Consider the following 25,247-nt stretch of genomic DNA (forward strand, 5'->3'; position numbering starts at 1 on the left):
CACTTAATTGTAAAACAATGGACCTGACAAGGAAACGACCTTTTCTACAACCCTGAGTAACTACAAATCTCAATGCGCTAAATGGTTAAACAAAATGAAGAAATCGAAAGAAGAAAAATTGAATGATTTGACTAGTCCAAAATTCAAATTATCATTTAATCATCTGTAAGTATTGAAATTGAACCTTTGTTTACTTTTGGTTTTCATTGGTTTTTTCTTAATTGTTTTAATTTAATTTTCTTCTTCTTTACTTTTCTTAGTTTCCCTAAGCCTGAAGACTCACCTGAAACACGTGAAGAGAAATTTGAAGCTCTTGCTAACACTTGGAGGCCTGGAATTGATTTGATCGCCTTAACCAGAGGTCCTTTAATCACCATGAGTGTGGCTTCATTTACACAATTACCTTTTCTATTTGCTGTTCGTAAATATTTAAAGGTAATTTCATTCAATAAATTTATGGCTGTTACATCTTCGGTCGCAATGGCCGCTGGTGCATCTTTTTTGATCACAAATCAACAACTAGACACAATTATCCGAGGTGAAGTTAATTGTGCCGAATGTCACCTCATAAGAACCGGTGCTTATCAATTCCTTTTCAGTTCGGCTTTTCCTTCATCCGGTGCCATCTTTATTTCCATTCTAAGTGCCCTTAACAATCCCGGTATCACTCTTCCAATCGATGTTCTAGATCGATGGGCATCAACCAAAGAAGGAATCAAAATAGTGAGCAGATCACTTTTCAAGCGAAATCTTCTCCTAGGATTTGCTGCTTTATCGATTTTAAATATCTCCACCGGAATCGCAGTTATTTACTTTGCAATGAAACAATATCACGATGTTCATGTTGCCTTATTAGCAGAAAATTCCCAAAAAATAGTAATCTAATTTGAAATTGCAACAAACAAAATTCACAACCCAAATCTCGTTAAAAAAACGACTGTATAGATGTTTAGGTCATTTAAATTAAATTGTATTTGTTTGCAGCAAAATTGAAAATTTGCTGTTTGCAAAACCAAATTAGCAAACTAAATTGTTTTCTAATGAAAAAGCAATAACAAATCAGTTGATTGTTACCCAACGGATGAGAGGAATACTCAAGGATAATGAAAAATATCAAGGATCGATAAAGGTGCTGGTTAATCAATTGGAATTCAAAAAATGTCAAAATTAAAAGGTAACGATTAAGTTAATTGTTAACCAATGGAACCAATGGATTTTCTGTTTTCCAAAATCAAATGTGTTTATGGTGAAAAAGGAACACGAGTTACAATCGTTAATTATAATGAGAACCAGATGCTGGACCAGCTTCCAAAAAGATGATCTATTCACTTTCTTTTCTCTTTCTTCTCTTTCTTTCTTCTGCTCCTGTGGACACTCGAGCAGATGTTAGAACATCTTAAACTCGACTCGTTCCACCGACATCTGGATAACCACCCACCCTCTTCATCTCTTCATCTTCTCTCCTCCTTTGCCTTCTCTTTCTCTTCTTTCTTTTTCTTTCTCTCTGAAGTTTTGAGCGAGTGCCACATCCATATGTTAGAAGAAGATAAAGGAAGGAAGTGAGAGAGAGAGAGAGAGAGAAAGAAAGAAAGAAGAAAGAGAAGAAAGAGAGCAAACGCGCGAGAGCGATTTAATTCTCTCTTCCGTTTACCTAAAAATCTTCATCATTGCTCAAGTTTCTTTCGTTTAGGTTTGTCTTTGGATTTGTTCATCATTAAAGATGAACGAAGATTCATCAACTTTTGTGATCAGTGTTAATCAGAAATATGGTCAATGTGAATTCGAGGATATCAGTGATTGTGAAGAAAACGATGAAATCGAAAGTGACAATGACGATGAGAACATTTTGGATAAAACAAATGACGCTTTATTGGAATTACAAGTTTTCATTATTGGATTTCAATTATGTGCCAATGAAACAATCAACTATCTAATTAACGATGAAGGTCTAACACCTGATGATCCGATTGTTGTAAAATTAAGTGAACACCTTCAACTACAACAAGAAATGATCACATCTTCATATCTCAACTATATTTTATCTTCTTGTTACTCCTGAATCCCCGTTGACTATGAATAAAGTTTTCATGTAAAAAACCAATTCAATCATTGATTTCATTTAATTTCTCATATTACAAATTTTATTTCAAAGTTTTCTCCTTTGCTGGATAAATAACGTGTATTCGGCTATTCCTACGAAAAGAATTTTCTATTTTCACAGCTCATTTTCTATTCTCCGGCTTTTAGATTGTCAATGTTTTCCTTTCAGTTGATTGTGTTCCTTTTCATCCAGATTAATTCGGTTAAACAATTAACATTTTGACTCTCAAACTAATTAATTACCATCATCTAAGTTTATTCTATTTGAATCGTAAATCAGTTTGTCTTGTTTTCTGTTCTCAATAAGAAGTGAGTCCAAAAATGCCAACTATTATTCTACTTGATGTTTCTCTCAATGTGTAAAACTGTGGTTCTTCAAGACACTAATGAAATTCAATCGATTAAAAGTTTGGCCATTCAGGGTCTTAATCAACTACTGGATTACATATCTGCCAATTGTCGCCTTGAGTTGATCTCTTTGATGTTATATTCTTCTATGGAACGGAGTCTATCTTTACTCGTGACTATGATGCCATTAGAACAGCTCTTAATTATTTGGACGAGGTTTACGATAAAACAAATACAATTAACGCTTTAAGAGGTGTTCAAGATCTGGTCCATGAAGAATGGGGAAGTAACGTTCCATGTAATATTATATTGGTAACCGATGGTAGTCCAGGTATCTCGTCCTATTCAGAGGCAGAAAATTTCGAGAAATGTTTGTTTAAATTTAATTTTCCTGCTAAGCTTCACATCGTTAGCTTATCCTCACCTAATGAGCCTTTTGCTCAACAAAGAGTCGCCTATTATAAGAAGATTTTGGAAGTCCTAATGTCCGATTCAAAGGTTGACATCAGTAAGTATTAGCAAATCTTTGGATTACTCTCAATTATTTCATGCATCTTAATCATCTCCATTTCATTTGATTCTATTCTAGATAATCATCTATTGATGCCAGAGACAATGTCGTTAAAAAGTATTCAAAAGATTTTCCAATATCTTGGTGAAACCAATTATACTCCTTATCGTGGTCGTTTACATTGTGGAAGTCTAAATGGCCCGATCATGTTGTTCCCAACCTTAGAGGGTTACACACAAAAAAATGATTTCGAGACAATCAAAATTGAACCATCAAGTGATATAACAGTTTGTGGCTTCATGAATATCAATGAAGTCTCAAGTCCACCAGTTCACAGTCGACATTTAATGTTCAGTACACCATTGACCAAAGATGATCTTCAACGTTTCCATTCAATTACAACTGTTAAAACCGCTTCAGATTTTGATCTTAATCCATCGACTACTTTTGATTTGGAAGAAGCTTTAAACACGATATTACTTGATGAAAGTAAACAACCATCTCTTTGTGTTCTACTTCATGGTGCCCTAAAGTTGAAGGAATGGTCGCTATTTGTCGACTTGCTGTTAATTGGTACGGGATGATTTACTCTTGGGCAGATAGTAAAAAGAAATCAAGTCTCATGTTTTCAACATTTAATGCTGGTTTAGACTGTGTTTCTTGGCTCGGTAATTTATCCATGTTGGGATTTCCACAATTAAGCCCCAAGGGAGCTGTCCAAGAGCCAGGAAAAAGCAATGAAAGGAAAAGTTACTCTTCTTCTTGTGTTGTATGGATAAAACAATCCAACCTCCAATCAGATATTCAAAAGGTTCTAAGATTAGCGAAAAATTACCTGAAAAACACCCAACTTTTACAAAGAATTGAATAGATTCCGAAAAGCTGCTCTGGTCTCGGGTTTCTATGAGATTATTGATGGAATGGCGGCCATATTGGAAAGAGAATGCACCTTGTTACCTGGTGGATCTAATCCAGAAGCTGCCCTACAATTAACTCATGCAGCTCAAGCACTAAGAACCCACAAAGAACCAAATTCATATGATTCTGTGATAACACCAATGAAATCAAGATTCACTTCTTAATTGTAAAACAAATCAACAAAAAGTCAACCTGCCACAAAGTTCATTGATCATTTCTATCCTCTTATAACTTCATCATCCTTTTCTCATTTCATAATAAATTTCAAATATTATTAATTGACATCATTTATATAAAATACTATCGATTTCTCAAATCCATCATCCCTTTAAAATTTATAATATAAATTATTTTTGTAATTAGATAATTAAATGAAATCAGTGGATCATTTTTTGTATGATAACTTTATTCATCGTCAGCAGGAATTCAGGAGTAACAGAAAGATAATGTATTATTATCATTAGATTCATTCATCATCATAAGAAATAAAATTGATTTTAACTCTTTTTTTTTCTTTGTCAAAATCAAAACAAGATCGAAATGTGAGAGAGAAGAGAGAGAGAGAGGGAGGGAGGGAGGGAGATCATTCCATCAATGATAATAGTTACAATTAGATGATGAAAATGCGAATCACAATTAAATGAGGACAGAATTACCGAAATGAAATATCAGAAATGAACTGACTAGAACTGAGATGAAACGATAAACAGAAAAGGTTAACAATTTATAAATTGTATAAAGAATTACGATCAACATAAAACAATTAATAAGAGAAATTAAATTAAATTAAAAGTGTGATGATTCTGAAGAATAGAAAATATCATGTTGGGAATGAGAATTGAGGAATTTTCCAGTTAACTGTTATTCCAGAATAAAAGAGGAAAAGAAAGAGAAAAAAAAATTAAGTTAATTAATAATCTCTGGAGGTGCTATTGAGTATCCAATTAATTAAGTAAAGTTGATTGTTAACCAACAATTAACTTAATTGTTTGCTTGCTTTCCTTTTGCTATACTCAATCATACAGGTAAATATACATTAGAGTACAATAGCAATAGTACAATGATACAGAATCATGATAATAGTTAATTATTAATAATAATTAATAGTTAATAATAAAAAGCAATAATAGTAATAGTGATTAGTTGAATTAAAACTAATTTTTCGTGAAATTTTGCTTCATTTTTGTTTATAATTAAATTTTAATTTCTTTCTCATTTAAGTAATCTTGCTTTTCTGTTTCCCAGTGTATCAGTTATTAATCATATCATTATTTAGTAATAATTGATAATTAATTAATGGTAATTAAATATATTTATATTAACCACTATGATCACCATTACTATTATCGTAATTATTATTATTATTTATATATAATTTTCTGGTTTCCATTGATAATCGAGTTGAAATTATCTCAATATCTTCACATTGGTAAACTCATTTGTTTTTACTCTTCCAATTAACTGTTAACACTTAATTGTTATTATGTAAGTCTTGATGATGATGATTTTAGGATGATGATGGTTATGGTGATGATGATGATTCAATTTTATCATCTTATATTTCCGGTGATTTCCTGTTTAAATCTAATCGTGTCGTCTTCAGGTTGCTTTGGTGAATCGTGTATACATAATGTATATAAGTCTATGGTGAATATAATGGTTTGTGTTAATTGTTGTTAAATTGTGACGAAGGTGAAAAAAAAAGGAGAGAAAACAATTTTGTCCAATTTTAGTTGTTAATTGTTAAATTAAATAGATGAAGAGATTATTAGGATTGAAGAGAGATCATTAAATTGCTTATTTCTGGTTAATAAATTGTCGATGATGATGAAGATTGTTGTTAATCAATGATCCATAAAGATGAGGATAAAGATTTGAGCAGCTCAATGGTAAATACATGGAGATGTAGAGAAGATGATTAAGAGAGTAATTAACACAATTAAATTCAATTAGAATTTTATAAATTTGAATATAATTTGTATCTATTTATAACTTATATTATTTTCTATAACACATAGAAATCATTTTCTCTGATCCTTTTTCATTGGATTATCCAATTGTGTTTATCTGGTTAAGAATCGGGTTAATTGTTAAGTTGCACAAATGATCATTGGATCAAATTTAGTATTACATTTATATTACATTGCAAATTGTATCAAATACATGGTGATGGTGATGGTCATTTAATTTTCCAATAGATCAGCTCAGAATGGAGAAGAAATTAAATCAAATTGTCACTTTAATCGTTAATTGTTGTCATCGAGTTTGTATAAAGTTAAACAGCTTCGATCTCCTTTTACAATTCATCTAATAGATTAACACTCGTAGAGATGATTAAATTCATCAAATCATATTAACCCTTTTGTTTACCGTTAATCTTAATCGTCTTCATTTGTAAGATACTATTCCAGAAATTAGTGTGTAGAAAATGAAATTAAATCGAACAATTAACAATTAAAGTAAAATAAAAACGAGACCAGAATCAGTTGCACTTTGAAAGAAATGAATATGAACTTTTTTTTGGGTTAAAAAAAAAGAAACAAAGTTAATTTTGATTAACAGTTTTGTTTGTTGTTGTTGTTAATCAGCTGAGAAAATTGTAGTAAGATGATTGTAAAAATGAAGATGATGAGATGATTAAGTTAATTGCGCAGGTAAATTTAAGTTGACTTAAAGATTTGCTGGTTTATTATGTGCATGAAGATGTTGTTGATGTGACAACTCCTAAAGTAACAACTGATGTTGGTTGACCGATCAGTTGACCTTTAATTACAACAGAGTTTCCAGTTGAATTTGCTCCATTTGACCCACCGCCACCTCCACCACCACCTCTGGACGATGAGCTTGTACCACTTGGTCCACCGATATGATGGGAGGCTGATGAGGCAGGAGAGTTGGAGGCTGAATTGATTGGTGACGAGGCCTTTGAAATGTCCGATGCATCGTCCATCCATTTATCTTGTGACCTACGACGGGCATTCATGAAAAAATTGCCCACCGTCGATAAATCAAGACCTAATTGTTGTGAAATTGTTATTTGCATCTCCTTTGAAGGTCGCTTTGTTTCCTTAAAAATGGCCTGAAGGGTTCGTCGTTGAAGATCAGTGAACACAAGTCGTGGCTTCTTAGGTGCCGATGCTTGTTTATTACTTGTCACCGAGTTACTATTGGTACTGGTGTTATTGTTATTATTATTATTATTATTATTGGTGTTATTATTGTTATTGTTGGTGTTGGTTGAGGTCATGTTACTGGTCGGTTCATCTTTACGTTTACATGCTGCTCGATTGTATCAACAATTTAAAGTTAAATACCATTGAGAGTCAACAATCAAGTGAAAATACAGCAAAAGGTAACATGAAGTAAAGTGATTAAGTTGATTGAATAGGTTTTGTTGTTATTGTAATTTTAATTGTCGAGAGTGGGTGATGATTTGTAGTCGTTGTGGTGGTGACAATTGTTGATATTATCATTGTTATATATTAATAATAATGGTGATGATTGTTTATTTATTTTCCAATGTCCAAAGAATAGGAGTTGACCAGAGGAAAAAGAAAAAGAGAAAAAAAAGAAAAGAAAAGTAATTAAGTAAATTGGTTAATTAAATTGTATAGACTATTTAATAGATATAAATATAGATATTTAATTTTAAATCTAATATTTAGATTACAATTGAAATATTAATAGGAAAATAAAGGTTAATCCAAATGGATTGAAGTTAATCCAATCCCTTGAATTTACTAACAGAAATCAAATCAAAATTGTTAATCTATTAATATTATTATCCCATGTAACCAATTTAAAGGTTAATTGTCTCATATTAACAGTGAATTGTTATTGTTATTGAATAAGAACGAGGTGATTAAAGTAACTCCTCGAGATGGTTGATCCTCGGATGGATTAAAGTCCATCAAATGATCATTAATTGTGAATGAAATGATGAACTGAATTCGATGATAATTAGAATAGCATGACAGAACCAATAAAAAAGCTACTCAGCTTCATAATGAAAGAAAATCATGCAATATCTTCAACATGATAATCTTCATGATTCCAGAATATCTTCATCTTGTGGTTGTTATTTTTTCTTCATTTATTTAATGATCTTTAAGGAAAACACAGAGAATAGGAAAAAAAAAAGTTCTATTCTTAATTCGATAATTTAATCATCTTATTCTTCCTTATGATTCTATCGGAACTTTTCCCTGAAAACTGATTGTTTATATTCATCATCATGTGAATATCATCTTGAGACAAGAATCTTAAATCTCGTGATGATCATCAACGATATCGAAATATATAAAAAGAGAAACAATTAACTCCAACTGACTTATGATTTCAGTTAACAAGCTGAACAGTTTAATTTATTCATGGACAACAATCAACAATCAACAATCATCATTATGATATCATATTAATAGATTAACATATTGATTTAACATCTTCTGTGTTCAGAGAATTGAATAAAAGAGCAAAATTGATCAATAATCATGATTATTATTAAATTCTGATGATTGATGTTGATAAACAATAATAACGATTAACTTAATCATGAACAATCAGCAGAAACAATTGTTTGATTAACTTTCAATGTCCAGGAAAAAAAAAACTATAACTATTAACTTTTTATTTGTATCATTTTATTTAAATCAACAATTTATTTTCATTAACTATTAGTTATTGTTATTTATAATAATCTGATTGTTGGAATACTAAATCATTCAATAAAATCAATTTCTAATCAACGATTATCATATTTACTTAATTGTATCATTAGATAAGCTTGAGTTATGTTAATTGTTACAGAAATAATCATGATACAAACTAATAGATTAACTAATTGTGACAAATTATATATTTTTCTTGCCAAAGAACCACAATTTATATCAATTGTTTCCTTGATTATCGTAATTATAATTATGATTACTTGATTATTCAGGTTCTCCACCCATTTAGTCATCAAATTAAATTTGATTTGCTGTTAATCCAATTCACAAAATCCAACAATCAATGTTAATTGGGCGGTTTTCAAGTGAAATTGTGTCAAAAAATTTACTAATCACAAATTCAACCATTAACATTGACCTTAATTATCAAGTAAAGAAACACAATTAACATTAATTATTGATGAACACTTTTTAATCCGATCAAAAATCCCAAAGAATCAGCAAGCAAATCAAATGAAACTTGTTAACAATCACTCGTAAAAGTTAATTGTTGTAATTAACTTAGGAAATACAAGTGACGATAATGATTATAAAATCAGAAAAGTAATCAAATTTTTCCCAACTGGATTTAGACTGTTAATCAAAGACAATTGTTTTCATCTGATTGTTAACCAATCGCAAAGGAAGATGATTAAGATGATGATCAAACCATTATCATTATCTTAATCATGATTAAACTCTTGATCAATTTGAGAGCTAAGAAAAAAAATAATAAGTATTAACCTTATTAAGCCAATCAAGTTTCATATTTTTACCTTAAATCATTATGGTTGAAATGAGCTGATTCAGAGTGAACATAATTTACCCTCCGGGTAAAAACAAAACAAAATCATTTCTATAACAATAATAGTAATGATTAACCGTAGAATAAAAAATCAACCAGAATTCATGATATTAATGATAACCTTGATGAGAGAAACAAAATATGAAAGCTAACCTTAAATTGTCATAGAAAATATATAATAACAACATGGACAAAATTTCACTTGGAAAAGAAATTCATTCAAAATTCAAATGAGAATAAGATAGAGAAAAGAAAACAATTAATCTAATTTAACCTGATACAATTTGATAAAATAACAATTAACAATAAAAAAGAATATAAAATTCAGGTAAATAACAACAATGGAGAGAATTGTGATCAAGTTTATCATTTAAATTACTTTTTGTCACTGAAAACATTGAATCTCCATAGAAACCAGTGAAATAGTAATAACCATAAATGATAATAATAACACAGGTAAGAGAGAGAGAGAGAGAGAGAGAGAGAGAGTTACTCAAAAATTCAGGTAAATTGTCCATAGGAAGATGTTGATTGTGTTAAAAGTCACACTATCAGCTTATTACTATCATTACGATGATAGTTATCATTATTATTGAAATTAGTTTCTACTATTATTGAAAATTTCATGTAGATATTGTTTTCTTTTTTTCTCTCTCCATGGATTTTATTTCCAGTGACTTGATCTTATCAGCACCATTAAGAAATGATGATAATGATGATGATTGTGAATCTTTTTCTTTTACCTTGATTTTTTTTATTATTTGGTTGATAAAATTTCGAGTTAGAACTTTTTTTTTATTTCTTTTCCTCTCCAACTTACTTCATTACTCTTCATCATCTTTTCTTCAATGAATAACATGAAATCTTTGAAATGATACCATGAAATTCAGTTTATAACCTCTTGTGCTGTCATGTAAGAAGTAAATTGTTGACAAAAACATGATCATCATGAGGATGAAGATGAAGATGAAAAAGACAAATGAAAAACAAGTGAAATTTTCTTTTTCTTTCACAAAAATCTAAAATTTAGCTCAATGAAAATTCACCTTGAAATAATTCAGAGATTCCAACAAGATGATCAATCACTTTAATTGACTTTCCAAACAGAATCATAATCAGATCACTAATCAACTAGATACACACATTCATATCGCCAAATGATGTCACAAACGATAAACAATATTAACGGTACCATTTTTGTACTCTGATAATTGTCATGAAAAGTGTGACAATCTTGGAACCAGATTAGATGAACAGTTATCGTTAAGAAAATCTGTTAACCTGAACTGATAAGTTGAATAAGATCAAGGTAATCAATCAAATAAACGAAAAAAACTTGATAATATTCACAGACACTTTCATCTTCAGAGACTTTATATCCTACAATTACATCTTCATCTTCATCTTTATCTTCCTGCATCCTCAAGTCTCTCTCAAGCAATGATGATGATGACGATAACTGAAAGATCCTCTAACAACAAGTACCATTTAAAGAGCTAATCTTTCAATTTGTATCTTGCATGTTTTTCTCACTTTTTACTTGAGAATCTTCTTCATCTTGATCATCACCTTAATCATCATCATCAGTTTGCATCTTCCGCAGATATTTCTGATTTCAGTTCCAAAGTGATGGCAACATGTTGACTGGTCCATCGAGAAAGTAAAAGTTTCCAACCTTTCAAGACTTTGAATAGCATCCAACATCCAACATCCAACATCTTCTTACCTCTTATCATCATTTCCATCATCATCTCACCAATGATGATGTTTTGATTGTCTCACAACAAAAGTTCACTAGCGATTCAGAAGATGAAGAAAGAGAGCAAAAAAAAATCAAACCTTTTAGCATCTTCCAAACATCATGCAACATCTGTTTGAACCTCATCTTCATCCTCATCCATTCATACCCACTACCATCATCATCATCATCATCAACCAATACCCTGCATATGCAACATCTTACTGATTCAATAACATTTTACTCAAATTTTCCAGCATCAGTTTCCTTTCCTTTTCCGGTTATCCTTGCACTTCCTCCTTCATAGTATTAAACATTAACTTAATTTTGTTTCTAGTTTACTTAAATGTAATACTGATAATTAATTGTTTCACTCTTTCTCAGCTGATTGTTTTGTTTAATTACCCTTTAATTTCAAATGTATTAAAGTAAATTGATCGCTGGTGCAACAATTATAAAAAGTAAACCATCAAAATCATCTTATGCTTTTTAATTGTAATCAAAAAAAAGATACTCATTCAAATGATTAATGATTTAATTTTTTGTTCAATTCTCAAGCTAACACGTATCTTATTAAATCACCAATTGACTCTGACAATTAAAATCTTTCATCCTCATCAATGATTAACACAGATAAAAAGACATCGTGACAAAATAAAGCACATTTACAAATAACAATTACAATTAATTTACAATTTGAAAGGAACAACAATTAAAGTAAAGCTTTCAAACCAACATACCAATGAGGATAAATATGATTCTGATGATGAACACAAGAAAAACAAACTCACTCACACCAAAATCTAATTACAATCATCATCATCATCATCATCATCATCATCATTATCATTATCATGATTTACCAATAGAAATGAAATAAAAAAAACTTATCAACACTTGAAACAAAAACAAAACAACTCAAGTTAACACGCATTGTAAATATCAATTTGATCATCTTCATCTCGAGATGAAGATGAGAGCTCATTGTGACCCCTTTTTGACACATCTTTTTCTGTCATCCTCATCCTCATCCTCATCCTTTCATCATCTTCATCTCCCTATACAAAAAGGAGGAAACCGTTGACTTGCCTGTTTCACACCTCATTAAGCCATTAAATTGGCTTGCTGAATAAACTTTATTTTATTATTTTATCCCATTGCAACATTTAATGAACAACAACAACACTGTAACTATCAGCATGATGATGATGATGATGATAATCATGGTGATGAAGTTGAAACTTTACAATTCAGCGTCAATTCAACTCTTTTTTTTTCTATGTGTGTGTTATCATGAAAATGAGTCTTAAATCTCATCAATTGTTGAGATTGAGAAAAAAAAAGTTTCTTTCACAAAGAAAACTGTAAAAATGTTATTTTTATTTATTATCATCTTCATCACCATGTGAATACATGATGATGAGAAGAGGATGAAGATAAAGATAAAGATGATCATCAGGATGTGGTAGATAATGAGACTTTAGTGTAATTCAATTGATTCATTTTTTTTTTCTTCTTCTTTTTTTCTTCTTATATTATTGTCACTTTAATATTCACAACATTTAATGTTGATAATGATAAAAAATAATGATCATCATCATAAGAAGTGTCATCATCATCTCAATGATTGACAATTTTGTTGATTTAGTTTCATTGATATGAATGGGGAACAACAATCAACAATTTTATACCTTTTTTTTTTATTCCATTAAAAAGGAGTAAGAATAATAGATTAAGTGATTCTGATAAGAAATTGATGAGGAAAATAAAGTCTATCATCATGTTCCCCATGATGATGATGATGATGATGAAAAATCACTTCAATTCGTATTCATCTTTGTTTACAGAAGATGAAGATGACAAAAAACAAAGAGAAACAGTAATATTGAGATGAGAAAAAATCAGAATCCTGAATCAGAATTTCCTTGGTGTTGGATTGATAAATTACCATTGAAGATGAACAAGTGAATGGATGTTGATGATTATCATCATCATCTTCATCCGAACAGTGGTCATCTTGTTTACGGTTCTTGATTGAAAGTCTCCTTCTCTATTCAACTGACCAACTAATTTCTATTCTATTAATAGTTATGAGTTTATTGTTTTTTCTCCTTCATCTTTTCGCCTCACCTTTTTCATCATCGCTCTTTTGTTTCTCTCTCATTGAAAGATGATGATTGTGATGATAATATTGTCCACTTTTTGTCGTTGTTATTGTCCGGAAAATAACATCTCTCAACAATCAACATCATCAAAAGCTTCAACTGGATTTATGTCAATGATGTAACAATAATGTATTGGAAGGTCAAGTTAACAATTGTTGGAAACAAAGTCAAGTAACAATCAACTGATTATTGTTAACTATCATTTTGTCACATTCAGTTAATCATCATAATTAAAAGGATAATGATACATGTTATTAGATTGAAACAGTTTGATTAGATTGATTTACATGAATCAATAAGATTTGTGACAATCAAACATATGAATTGAATTACCTTTTGATTTTTACGTTTCTTTTTTTTCACTTTTCTTTCAAATCAGTTAACTTGTATTGTCACTGATTGTCACTGATTGTTGTAAATGGATTAAGATAATAACATTGTCACTATTTCCTCATGAGAGTTAAATTGTTCAGAAATTGACAGAGTTGGTTAACTGAGAATGATACAAATTGTTAGTGGTTAGAAATCAGTAGATAGATTAAATTGATCTTAATCGATAGATGATAAGAAAACAATTAATCTTTGACAATTTAATGTTCATTTTTTTTTCACTTGATTCGATTAAATTTTCAATCTAATGTGATATTTAAACTCGATAATGATGATGATTAACTGAAGATTTGATTCTAATTGTTGGCATGATGATTGGATAGGAGAAAGAGGAGATTTTTCTGCTGACTTCTCAACAATTAGCAGAATTGAAAATTAATTTAGTTTAGTAAACTTGTTAATTGTTCTTATCCTCTTTGGATACAATCAATAGTTGAGATTCGATGGTCAACTAACTATAAGCGATATCCTAATGATCATTTATGTTTTCTTAATTGTAACTTTGTCCAATCTTTTTGTTTACTTTCTCAAATTGATGGTCAAGATGATGAGGATGAGGATGAAAAAAGAAGACAAAAAATTAGACTTGGAAGGATGGAGAACCGAGTCCCGTATAGTTGAGGATAAAATTAATTGGAAAATGATGAGGAACAATCAATAATATTAATCATTACGATCAACATTTTCACACTGTTTACATTGAACAAGACGCTCAAATCCATCATTAGGTTGATTCACAATTACGAGCTTCAAGTTGTGTCAACTAACCCTGAATTTCATGTGACAAACTCTGAAAACAAACTTTGAAAATTGTGTTAATTTTGAAGATATTTAACTTTCAATCCACAAATTAAGTTAATTGTAAATGTTCATTCATTATTTTAGGTCAAGTTTCAGGTAAATTATTCATTTAAATTGCTCAGAATCAACATATGAACTTGAATATTTGCTATGATAATCAATATGAACTTTTTCAAACAATTCAAAGTTTAGTGACCTCATTTTCATTAATAGTTGCTGATTATCTGCTAATTAAATTACCACCAAGCCAAGTTGAAAACATTATCTCATTTTCCATGAGTTAATTCATTCCATATGATGATGTATCATGTTGGTGGTTTTTTCCTTCATCACTTTATCCTCATCCCTGTAACTACTTCCCTTTATTTGTATTTGTATTTTTCTCAAAAAAATTTATAAAACTTGAAACCCATGAAAACAAAGAAACACGAAGTTCATGGTAACAGAATTGAAGCTTAGGTGTAAACAAGAAATATTCTGATTCCATCTACTAAGCTTTTCCTCTTTCACTTTCTTTATAATTTTCATTCTGACAACTATTGGTTATCAGTTTTTAAGTATCAACAACAACATCGATGATAACAAGAGTTGATGCATGTTTCCACTCCCTGTTAGTTACAATGCAACAGAACATGAACAAGAATCAAGTTCTGGCTTCCATTTCTTTCAATTCTTTGTACACTAATGGCTATTTCTTGCTTCCTTCAAAAGTAAACTATTAAAAAAATACATGAGGAGAGAGAGAGAGAGAATCTAGTGTGATGAAGAAGAGTCATTGAAGGTGGATAATACATGTAGTTGGTTGATGGAACAAGAGAGAGAGAGAGAGAAAAGGTTAACTCAAAATAGATCCTCTTCATTTTCCACCTCTCCTGTTTTCCACCATAGACTTTAACAGCTCTTTTTTTCTCAACCTTTTTTTCCCAACTTCGAATTTTTTTTCTTCCTCTTCATATCCTTTCAATTTGCTCCATGTTTAGTTGAATATACAAATTTGTCTCCTCGATACAGTTTGTTTTTCCACCGAGTGTATTTGTTGTATTTACTTTTAGTATATAATAAATACATGGAAGGAAAAGTTTAGTGTCGGCAAGGATTGTTTGTCAAAATGAGAATCCCAGGTAACTATGGTGATACATGCAAGTTATTAGTGTGAGAGAGAGAAGGAGGAGTATTCGTAAAGGTGATCGAGAATAAAGTTAAAATATAAATTCTCTCTTTCCTTTGTAATACTAATAACATTTCTTGGCTCTATTTCCATTCAACATTCATGATTGTCTGAGTTTCCAAGTTCCAGATTTGAACAACAGGCAAATCCACACTCAAAGGAATATAATAATTACTATTACATAGCCGAGGTGTTGTACTAAAAAAAATAAGGAGATTGAAAGAGAAAAGCTCCCGATGTTGTTTCAACAGGAAAATCCAATGTAAATTTAATTGAAGGTGTAGATTGAATGATGAGGTACCGCGATCTTTTAATAATGAACAGCAATGTACACAGATTGAGAGAGAGAGAGAGAGAAGGTTGTAAACAATAAACCACCAAAAACAAGAATGAAATTGAATGAGAGAGTAATCGTCTTCTTCTTCTTGATCATCCTTCTTCTCTCTCTCTCTCATCTTCCAAGACTAATGGTAAATTGTTTTCTTCTTCTTATTTTTCTTCTTTTTTCCTCCTTCTCTATCTATTTTTCTCTCCTTTGGTTTTTCCATTCTTTCTTCTTGGCTTGAATTCTACTGATTGTTTGCTTGGAATACGTTTATATTGTGTGAATGAGTGAGTATGTGTATCTAGAGGGATATTTGTGGTAACAATGTGTTGGTAACTTTTACATTACAATGTAATCAAAAGGAAATAACAGGTTCATCAATTATTCTTTGGCTGGAAACACAATCAAATTTCCTTTGGCTTTACATCATCATCAACATTCACCATGATAATGATGATGATTGAATGACCAACATCATGATTGCCAAGACACAGAAAATTGTTAACTATAAATACTATTATTATGCTTTATTACATAATAAGTATTTAAGTGAATATATTTTCCATTCACAAAATACTTGCAACAATCTTCAAGAGATTTTCTCACTAAATGAGTAAAACATAAACAAAGTAAATTAGTAAACAATTAATTCTGATACAGATTCAATCAGAATGTGATTAAAATGCAACTAATCAATCAGATGAAATGAAAGGATTAAAATGACAGAAATTGATGTAAGAATAGCAATCAACCAGTAATTTTGTTTTTCTTTTCTCATTTTGATTAATTGAAAATTTGTGTTTCTTTTTTGCTCCTTTATTTAAATTCTGTTAATTGTTTCGCTTTTCTAACGGAGTATTAAAGATTTTGATGCTTAATTGTTCAGGTTTATTGATGAATATCAATATATAATCATCGTTCTGCAAATAGTTTGTCAACTGAAATTCATTTGGTTGTTGTTCCTTGAATGGTAATTAAGTTAATGATTGTGATGATGGTGATTGTTTTAATCATTTTGATGATGATAGTTATGGGAAGATTAGATGATTCCCATTTTATCCGGTCAACATTGTAAACTTTAATTGTTCCCAAGTAACACAATTGAGATTGATAGTAAGTATATTAGATTAATCTACTCTTTATGTACCAATATTGTGATTCAACCACTAATTTCACAGCTCTGATTTTTTCTCCACCAACAAAATCAAAATGCTTTCTCACTAATCAACTAAACTTATTGTCTTCATTATCAATAAAATCCTTCCGATGAAAAGTATCTTATAGTAAGACTCTAATAGAATCTTTGTTTTTTTTTCATCTTCTTCTTTCATCTTCATTGCTTCTCATGTCGTATCCTGATTACCAAGTTAAATTTGCGAGGCCAAAGAGTCGATTCATCACTAGTTGATTGCTTTGTTCACTCTATTTTCTTATCGAGTCAAAAAGTAACCATTGGAAACAAGAACAACCCTCTAGTTTTGTATATTCTCATGGTGGACAAACAGTTAATGGAAAATTGAAGGATTGACCAATGGATAAGAAAGAATAATGATAAAGAAGAAACAACAACAACAAAAAGGAAACAAAAGAAAGAGGAAAAGAGAAAAGGTCAGACTTGAATATTGACCAATCAACTCAATTCGAATGACGAACTGAACTCTCCCCTTCTCTTCCATGACGACGTTATTTCCATCATTTCCGCTATTTATCTTCATTGTTGACCTTAATTCAACGGAATAGATAAACACCCTTGACCAATTCATCTTTAATCATACATATCTCATCATCTAATCAAATCTACTCTACATTATCCTTTCTCTATGTTTAGATGATGACAATATGAAGATACACCTAATCGGTGTAATTTTCCAAGTAACAACTTCCTTCCGTTTGATATGAAGAAAATAAGATGAAAAAAAATCGGAAAATGTGAAAAGTTGACAACTATTCTTGGTGACATGAAGAATAATCAAAAGATTGGCAACACAATCAAAGGAGATCACTAATTAAATTAAACTCTAATGGTAAGTAATCTACTTCTCTCTTGAAACTCCTCCATCTTTAAATGTGTCGAAACTGTTATTTTCTGTCTACTAAAGCAAAAATTTTCTCTTCCTCATCTTTTCAATTTAGAACCTTAAATTGATGAGCATCATTAAAGTTCATTTAGAGCGATTGGTTTCATCTATTCTTCATGCATCCACAAAAGTTAACATTGAAATAAAAAACTTCTTTCAAGAATATTAACTCAAATCAATTGTTTCCATAGACTCGAGTTAATTACTGGAATCACAGGCGAAAAGCTGGACAACCTTGATCGCCATCATATCTCATGTCTTTGTCAAATATTGAAGCTCATCACTTGAAATCTGATCAGAGTTTTTATCAACAGACCATCATGCAGATCAATTGATACCAAACTGATCAGATAGGAATGAATGAAATCCTCAAGTCGATAATGGGAATCGAAATAGACAATTCTTAAGATCTAAAGGCGACAGAAAGCGAGATGATGGTGTGAATATTCATGTCGATAATAATGTAACACCTTCTCCAGTTCGAATAGAATATTTTTCTTGTCATCAACTTGAGAGCAAAGGATTTTGATGACAGGGAATGAGAAGACACAATGGAAGATGAAAAACATCAACAGAAAAACAAAGTAACGAGAAAGAAAAGTAAACTGGCTAAATGAATGTGTTTCCTCTTAAAAGAAACATTTTCCGAATTAAATTGGCTAAATCAGTGGAAATTGTATTTCAATTGAAATTATAACTACTGATGAAGAGAATTTTTTTTTCTATTTTCTCCCAAACAAAACATTAAGAGAGAAAAAAACTTCTACTGGTAACGAAGTCGAAGTATTGTACAAAGGTGAAAGTGAATGAATGTTTTTCGAAATCCAAATGATTCTCCCTCAATTGCTTCTCCTAAATATCATGTAAGATTATCTTAATCGACTTGGATTTACCTCATCTTACCATCGTCACCATGATCATTATCATTCTCGAGGACATGATCAGTTTTTTTCCTCTCTTCTACCTCATCAACATCATCATTATCTTCACTGTTGAAAAACAACTAAAATACTCGATATGAAAAAGATACACTTTTAAGAACTAAAAAGTTGGATGATAAAAGAAGATGAAGATAAAAGTTATAAACAGTCAGTTCTCTTAATAAGTTATGTGTTACACTACTTTCAAAGATGACTTGTCATCCTCCCTCCTCATCACCATCACCATCATCTTCATGTTCCCCCTGAGGAGTGTTTATAACAAGCCTTTGCCTCTCTCTCTCTCTCTCTCTCTCTCTCTCTCTCCCAGTGTTCATTTCTTTATGTATAAAAAACGATGCGTAATGTGATAAATAGACAATTTAGATACTCTCACTTGCTAGATGATGAAACTCACTTTTTATCCCATCTCTTCATCTTCTTTTTGCATCTTTGTCATCATCATTTCTCCCACACAATCAACAATCAGAATCTTTTCATTTCCATCACTTTAACTTAACCACACAGTTAATATCGTTCACTATTAACGAGATTTTGTTCTCTTTCATTCTTCAACAGAAGCAACAAATATTAATATCAATGGAAAATAGGGCACACACATAACGGTAAACACTCCTCGTCCCTTATTCTCATCAAGTGACCTTGTCTCGAGACATCGAATTGACTGTGTACGTGTGGCTCGATCTAAACCTAACCACCGACATTGTCTGAGTCTCTATTGGAAGAATAATAGAGAAAGTAAAAGGATAAAGTAATAATCATGATGGAAAAAGAAGGAGGCAAAAAAAAGCGAACCAATAAAACGAGTCACAAGAAGATGAAGATGAGAAGAAGAAGAAGAAGAAGAAGAAAAAGTGTAATGATAAGTACATACACCGATTATCTCTTTTTCTACTGATTTCATTTCATTTCAAGTTTTAAAATCAATCAAGATTCTCAATCTAAATGAGCCTTCAAACCAACAATTTCTTCATCTCCCTTTCTCATTTTCATCACCATCTTCCTCTTTATCTTTATCTTCATCCTTCTTCTTATTTTCATCTTCATTTATTTTTTTCCCTTCTTTTCTATAAACACTTTCATCTATTCTGTGTCCTCATCATCATCATCATCATCTCATGAAATTAAGGATATCATGAAATTGAAAAGCAACCAAACTCACTGATAAACACTCACATTTATATTTATAATGATAACAAGAAGTAGGAAAAGATGAGGAGTAATGGCTCAAATGGAATGAAGAAAATGAGGAAGAGAGAGAGAGAGAGAGAGAGAGAGAGAGAGAGAGAGAGAGAGAGAGAGAGAGTATCAATTCCTAACTAACACATGAGAAAACATGAATTCCAAGGGAAAGATATTGGTTATCAATGACGATATTTTAAAGGAAAACAATCAACGGAGGAATGAAAAACCACCCGAGATAATAATAAACCATCATCATCACTATCAACAGTAATCAACAACCATCAGCCCAACAAAAGGATAAACAAGCAAAACAACAAGAGAAAAATATTTCTTGTTGATTGTTTGAAACATTTCCCCATCTCCATCACCACCAACACCGACAACAACATTACCCTCACATTAATAACATTATCCAATCTCGTTATTTAATCTTGACCTTTTTTCCCAGAACTTTAATACAGTTATCATTTAACTTTAATCAACAATTTCCTGCAACAATCTAAAAACAATCAACCACTAATGATAAACTTTTCTTACCCTTAATCATATAGGCTTTCTGATTGCTTAATTGTGATTTCCAATTCTTCCTGAGCGACTTATATCAAATCTATAGTTTGTTTTACCTTTAATTATAATCTAATCATATGTTCATATGTTGATCACAATTAAGTTAAATTGGCTTTAATAATAAGATGGCGATGTTTTCATATCATTTTAATTGTTAATTGTCCTATGAAAATAGTAATTATTGTTTCTGGTTAACATTTGATTGAAATTTTCATTTTGTTTTCATCAAAACTTTTAATGATTATTATTATTGTTGATAATTACTTTGTAATTGTCATCTTAATTATTGTTGATGATCAATCAAATCACAAGATTCAACTTATTAATTAACTGTGTCATGAAATGAAACAGATTAATTGAGTAAATGATAGTTAATCATTAAAACAAGATGATGAAAGGTAAAAGTTTACCATTGATTTTACTTAATCATTTGATTATTTGATTACAATCAACAATTAACAAAATTGCCAACAAATCAGAACGAGGATTGGAAATGAATTTTTAATAATGACAAAGATTTTAATTAGAAAAACGAAATTAAAAATCTAATCAAGTATTTATGATGAAATAATGAAATATGAACAAATTTTTTACACAATTAACAATTTAATTTACCTGAAATACTTGATTGTCAGTTGTTGATTGTTGACCCAATTTTCAGATTGGTTTCTCCTGATTATTGTTATATTATTTATATATGAGAGTCACAAAATCACAATTGAATCTCAATATATAAGATATGAGTTAATAGTGATAACAATTGATCCAAAATTTAATCAATTGTAATCAATATATTGAACCAGAACAATTTATTTATAAAAAAATCAATCAATTCATTGACTGGCAAAGCAAATGAAAAAGTAACATCAACATGGAGACAAAAAAAACAATAACAGTTAACACCTAAGGAAAAGTAATACAATGTATTATTATTATTGCAATATTTATACCTGATTGTTATTTGTCTGATGATTATGATTAGTGATTATCATTATTATGATTAACTAAATGGTGTTACCATGATTTTAACTGTTAATTTGTTGCTCCTTAATCAATATCAACCATTGTAACAATCAATTGAGACTTTGAGACAAACTATTTTCAAACTCACCAATTAATATCAATATTTAACTAAACAGTTTGCTATTGATTAAATGATTATAATTGATTCACATTTAAATACCTTGTTAATCAAGATAATATTTACATGTATCAATAATCATCTAGTTAATTTTGTAATCATTATCATTATCAAGATAATCAACAGTTAATGGTTAATTGTGGATTCTTTTGTTGTCATTTTGCTTTTCTATTGCTACTGATTTAATGATGGATTTAAATTGTTTACCTAATTGAAAATTATGATTACAATTTCATTAATTCAGTTGCAATTCAATTTTCCACTTGGAATGATAATTTTCCCATAGTAAAGATGATCCGAAATTCAATTTAACAATGAATATCTTGATTCCCTGTTTATTTTGATGATAATGATTAACTTTAATTGTCGTTGATTGTTATCAAATCATTTACTATATTGCTGTTTCAAGCAGTTTTAAAATGGTAAAGTTAATATTGAAATGATTGAAATGATTAATATTTTCAAAGGTAAGCAATAAAAGTGATTAAATTATTCCTGATGAAGATATTACAATTTAAGTTACAATTAAATTAAATCAAGTGTAACAATAATGTTACAAGTTAATCCATGATAAGAAAAACAATTAGATTCAATGATTAAATTGTTATTGATTGTGTGTGAGTTGTTAAGGTAAGACAAATATAAATACACAATCAAAGACACACACTCAGGATTAAGTTAAATAACCAAGTTAGTTGGTTAATTGTTGGTCACATAAATTGTTTATTATCAAAGATTAATGATATTAGATTATTAATTCAACCAGATTCATAAAGCTAAGGTAAGACAAATGAATGTTGAGTTATAATAATGACTTATTTTCATGATGATTATCTTGATTGTTATTAATGATTAGTAAAATTGAATTAGTTGGACTTAATTTTTGTTGCTCAAAGATGATGATTAAGTTAAGGTTATCACTGAGGGAAATGAGATATTTATTGTTTAAGTGATGTTAATCAGTTTCCATCAAATCTGATGATGATTACAAATGATTTCAAGTTAAGATACAATGTAAATGTATCTTGTAACATTTTATTGTATCTTCATCATCTTCATCTTCATCACTTTTTTACTAACTCATTTACAACTCTCTTACTCTTTCAGCAACTTAATCATCTTCATCATTTCCTGTTCATCTTCACTTCTCTCATCATTATCATCATCGTTGTCACCATCATCATCCCCTGTCATTCACCAAGGAAAGGGAGTTGATGTCTTATTTTTTTTTGCTGATGTTTCACAGCTTGAAACTTGTCTCTCCATCATCTCCATCCTCATCCTTGTCGCCATCATCATCTGCTGATTTCCTTTCAATCGCGTCATCATCACCAAAGTGTTTAGTATCACTTTCATCATAAACTAATATCATATTTTTCTCAGATCAGATCATTGCATCTTCATGTTACTAGAGATGCGAAAACTTTTAAATAAAATCAACTGTTGGTTGAATAATTGTTTTTGAATTTTATCGGTTTGAAAAATGAACATAAATCATGTTAACAAGATCAGAATCGTATGAATTTCCTATTATATTGTGTGTGAAATAAATCATAGTTAAAGATTGAATTTCAACTTATCCATGAAGATGAGGATAAAATAGAAAGAGAGAAAGAATATTCTGTAGAATAATAATCACAATTTCCACCTACAACTCACAATTTCTCATCTTCCATCATCATGAGAAAATGAACAAAAGTGTTTCTGTTGAGTGAAAATATTTACCCATAATTTTGTTCACAATTCATGTTAAGATTCAACCTTTTAACCTGAACATGGAACAAAAAATATTCTAAAAGCCTTTTCTCCAGAGCATCGCCATCTTCATCCTCATCTTAAATTGCAATTGAGTGATGATGATATTTTATCAATTATCATGATTATCCAAGCTACTAAGCTGACTGACTATGGAAAATGGAAGCAATTAATTGAATGGTAACCAATATCCAGACTAAAATCGAGTACAAAGTGATTAGATTCTGTTTTTTTTCAGTTCAGTTCGATTTTGCATCTCAGAACTTTTCAGATTGACAGAAAAAGCTTTTAAATACTTTTGTACCGAGGTGATTTCGAGACCTCTGATGAACCTGAAAGTCCTTGTGAGGGAGGAAACAGCAATTCACCGTATATATCAAGGTGAATGAGAAGAAAAAAGTGAGTGAGAATTGGGAGTGGGAGTGGAAAAAGTTTATCACATAATACAAAAGGTTCTGATTAGGTTGCTGATTGAAGCCTGTGTGAAAGAAACCATATGAACACCGATGAAGATAAAAAGGTTTCAAAAAGTGGTCTTATCATCATCTTCATCTTTTCATCATCATCATTTTACTCATGGTCATCATCTTACATCATCTTAACACCTTCAATGTGCCAGAAACAACAACAACAACTTTCATTATCCACTTTTACCTTGAACAGGAATTGAATTAAACATTCAAATTGTTTATTCAAGGAGTGAAACTTATCATTATTATTACTTATTACTTATTACACTGAATCCATGATAAGAATCAAGAAAATCCCCTCAAATCAATGAGTAATTATCATGATGGAAATTTAAAAAATTGAAAGAAACTAAAATAATAGTAAAAACGTAATTGAAATGTAATGAATTGAAAAATAATTTCAAACTGATGATGTAATTGTAATGATGATAATCATCATTATCAATGATAAGTCATAACTTTTTCATGTCAAATTAATCCATAAAAATACAGGGGAAAGGAGTTATAAGTTCATTGAGGAAAATAATAATAATTCCCTGATAATAATAATCGGAAAACAAAGATAGTTATCATAATGATAATAGAATCATATCTCAGATGATGATGATTATCATCATCATGAGCACAAGAATCATTCATCGATAATAATCAATCGATAGGTGCTCGAGCGTAATCAATGAATCAATCATCACCCTTCACCCTTTTCCTCCTTCCTTCCTCCATCTCCGCCTCCTAATTCAGCCTCATACTTGATAATATTCATCATCATCATCATCATCATACCCACCGCCGCCTCCTTCTCCTCCGCCTTGTCCTCCATCCCCACCAATCATTATCATTAACATGATGATAATAAAAAAATAATAATCATACAATAACCATGATAATCATTTGATTCCTTATCCCATGTTGACTGATTTTTTTTATCCAGATAACTGATTCCAAATGTCATCTCTGTTGAAATTCATCATAATTTCAATTCTAAATCAACTATGAAGATGATACATTTTTTTTGCTCTTTTTCTATCATCATGAATATATTTTTTTCTCACTAACTTTATATTCATGTTAATTCATTCACATGGAAATGAGAATCAGTTAAAAATGTTTCCAAAGGAAATGTTGTAAAGACGATGAT

At 30.2% G+C, this 25,247-nt stretch overlaps 2 protein-coding genes, 2 long non-coding RNA genes and 1 pseudogene across 5 annotated transcripts in view; 4 read left to right on the forward strand and 1 right to left on the reverse strand.

The window, feature by feature from the left end:
* Positions 1-6: 6 nt before the first annotated feature.
* LOC128390062 (uncharacterized) lies at positions 7-1,236 on the forward strand. The gene is made up of 2 exons (XM_053349730.1): positions 7-165; positions 261-1,236. Exons 1-2 carry the CDS (start codon positions 95-97, stop codon positions 883-885), a joined length of 696 nt encoding a protein of 231 aa, XP_053205705.1. The 5' UTR covers positions 7-94; the 3' UTR covers positions 886-1,236.
* Positions 1,237-2,421: 1,185 nt separating this feature from the next.
* Positions 2,422-4,384, forward strand: LOC128390068 (integrator complex subunit 14-like; annotated as a pseudogene).
* A 2,054-nt stretch (positions 4,385-6,438) lies between these two features.
* LOC128390073 (putative uncharacterized protein DDB_G0277255) overlaps positions 6,439-25,247 on the reverse strand; it is a 51,187-nt gene continuing 32,378 nt past the window's right edge. The window contains exon 10 of the mRNA XM_053349736.1: positions 6,439-7,156. Within this exon, the coding sequence (XP_053205711.1) occupies positions 6,567-7,156 (590 nt within the window). The 3' untranslated portion in view covers positions 6,439-6,566. The remainder of the gene's footprint in view (positions 7,157-25,247) is intronic.
* Positions 16,877-18,646, forward strand: LOC128390057 (uncharacterized). 2 transcript variants are annotated; one of them, XR_008325572.1, is made up of 4 exons: positions 16,877-17,088; positions 17,343-17,583; positions 17,804-17,999; positions 18,109-18,646. It is a non-coding gene; the product is annotated as an uncharacterized LOC128390057 (long non-coding RNA). The 2 variants fall into 2 exon arrangements; XR_008325571.1 differs by having other exon boundaries at positions 17,343-17,999.
* LOC128390058 (uncharacterized) lies at positions 18,682-19,846 on the forward strand. The gene is made up of 2 exons (XR_008325573.1): positions 18,682-18,916; positions 19,550-19,846. It is a non-coding gene; the product is annotated as an uncharacterized LOC128390058 (long non-coding RNA).

This window comes from Panonychus citri, unplaced genomic scaffold (genome assembly GCF_014898815.1).
Source record: "Panonychus citri isolate SS breed McGregor unplaced genomic scaffold, ASM1489881v1 Contig00114, whole genome shotgun sequence".
Lineage (NCBI taxonomy): Eukaryota > Metazoa > Arthropoda > Arachnida > Trombidiformes > Tetranychidae > Panonychus > Panonychus citri.

What these genes read in the sequence shown, in the direction of transcription:
- LOC128390062 (XM_053349730.1), top strand. Translation starts at nt 95, where the DNA reads ATGAAGAAATCGAAAGAAGAAAAATTGAATGATTTGACTAGTCCAAAA. An exon ending in AAATTATCATTTAATCATCT is followed by an intron (nt 166 to 260) that starts GTAAGTATTGAA and finishes TACTTTTCTTAG; the next exon opens with TTTCCCTAAGCCTGAAGACT.